We start from the raw sequence: 2134 nt of genomic DNA, 5'->3' as shown, positions 1-2134 counted from the left end.
GAGTGGCCCCCGCCGCAGATACGGGCGGGGCCCAGCCTAGGCCCCCTGGATACTGCTGCAGGCACAGAGCAGCTGAGATGCTCAAGCCTGTAATGGTGACAAGGCCAGCTGAGGGCTCTGGGGCCCAGGACCCAGCAAGGGGAGATGTGCCTCCTGCTCTGTACTCTCAGAGCTGTTTGAGGTTTAAGGCACAGGCACGAGCTCAAGGACCGCCTTCCTAAATACTGAGACCAAGGTGGGTGTCAAAAGGCACCAAAGACACAAGAGAAGGACGGGGTGCACGTGCAAGAGGCAGCCCGGATTCCTGGCAAGACCGCAGGCTTTGGGGCCAGTGAGACTTGGCGCTCTCTCTCTGCTGGGACCGGGCCCTTCGTGTGGAGGCCAGGTGGTGCCCGGGGTCATCACACTTGGGGACGGGATGATCAGCTGCCATCTTTTCAGCCCCGTGGTGTCCTAGGGCGCCTGCCATGCCAGACACCTGGGGTCCACCCCTGGGTCGGGAAGGTCCTCTGGAAAAGGAAATGGCAACCCACTCCAGTATTCTTGTCTGGGGAAATCCCATGGACAGAGAAGCCTTGTGGGCTACAGTCCACAGGGTCACAATGCGTCAGACACGACTGAACACAACGTTTTGTGTCCCAGGCCTTGTTCTGAGCCTTTCAGGGAAATTTTATGTCTTTTAATCCTCACCAAGCTTAATGAGTTATATTTGATGATGATGCTCGTCTCCATTGGACACCTCTGGACACTGAGGTCCAGGAAAGCCCCTGCGCTTGGCGAGCCGGGAGCTTCCTGCACTCACTGGGGTCGCAGAGACGCGGTTCCCCCCACTTCTCTGGGAGTCCTGACCCCTGCAGGCCCGGCCACGGCCTCTGTGGTCCCTGAGCCTGGATCCGTTGCGGATCCGAACAAGCAGAGCCAGATGTGCAGAGTCTACTAAACAGGGTGTCGTCCGATTCCTTCCCTGATACTCTGAGGACGCCCTGTGCCGTCGGAGCTAAGGGTCCGGCCGCGCGGGCGGCCGGGGGTCCCCGCGTCTCCTGGGCACCCGGCCCACACGGGGGCGGTGGCCACGTGGCTGAGTCCTCTGCCCCTTTCAGATCTACCCGGACGAGAGCCACTACTTCAGCAGCGCCGCCCTCCAGCAGCACCTGCACCGCTCCATCCTGGGCTTCTTTGTGGAGTGCTTCAGGATCCAGGACAAGCTCCCCGCAGTCACAGCGAGAGAGGACGAGGAGGAGGACTGAGCCCCACGACGCACCACCTGGCCCCTCCTGGGACAGGGCACGCTGCCCCGGGCACCCCGCGGCCTGTCCCACAGAGGTGGGGCGCCTCCTTCATCGCATGTGTGTCTCGGGTCTGAAGGCATTTCTGCTCCAGAAACAAGCTCCTTGCCGAGTGGAGGTGTGTCGCCACTCATGAGGGGCTTCCTCGGAGCCTGGAACCACCACCTCCTCCCCCCCACAGCGTGACCGGGGCCTCCCCATGACCCTCCCCAAGGAACAAAGCGGAGCCTGGATGGCAGAGCAGAAGCTGGCCCTGGAACTGGAGCTGGCGAGCGGCAGCGTGGGACCCGGCCTCCCCCCGAGTCCCGCGCCCACCAGGGAGCATCACCCCCTCGTGACGGTCACCGCGCCATGGACCAACCAGAGCACAATTATTTTCACAGTACCTGTCCCTAGATTGGCCTGCTCCTGTCTGTAATTAGGAGATTCCGCATTTTAAGGGGCTGTACAAAGTGTCACTGTAGCTGATGCTAATGGTTAACCTTCTGGAATTTGTTTGTATTTTTCTATGGTTTTTACCTGACACTGTCTCTGGTCACGGGGTTGTTTTGCTGTGTGCTTTTTTTTTTTTTTTTTTGCTTTGCTTTGTTTTGCTTGGTTTCGTTCAGTCAGTATGTAGGCTTTGCACTTGTTTGGATTAAAAAAAACCAGATCAGAAGTAACGCTTTCTCCTCAAGGTCGTCTCTAGACTTGTGGGGACATTTCAAAAATACTGCAAACGACATCCAGCACTGTTCACTAAAGGGTCGTGAATAAAAACCCGCCCCCCACCAAGTGCGTCAGGGTCCGGCTCAGATTCGCGCCGTCCGTTTCCACGCGTCCTGAAGCCCGTCCTTTTCCTCCTGGGT

The 2134-nt window shown here is 58.7% G+C and overlaps 1 protein-coding gene across 1 annotated transcript in view; it reads left to right on the top strand.

Annotated features, from left to right (window-relative positions):
- Positions 1-1683, top strand: part of DPP6 (dipeptidyl-peptidase 6) — a 281581-nt gene extending 279898 nt beyond the window's left edge. The window contains 1 exon segment of the mRNA XM_010829360.1: positions 1101-1683. Coding sequence (XP_010827662.1) covers positions 1101-1247 — 147 coding nt within the window. The 3' untranslated portion in view covers positions 1248-1683.
- Positions 1684-2134: the final 451 nt, after the last annotated feature.

Source organism: Bison bison, unplaced genomic scaffold, assembly GCF_000754665.1.
Source record: "Bison bison bison isolate TAMUID 2011002044 unplaced genomic scaffold, Bison_UMD1.0 scf7180017864503, whole genome shotgun sequence".
NCBI lineage: Eukaryota > Metazoa > Chordata > Mammalia > Artiodactyla > Bovidae > Bison > Bison bison.
Note: the sequence above shows the minus strand (reverse complement) of the source record. Positions and strands in the feature narration are given on the sequence as shown.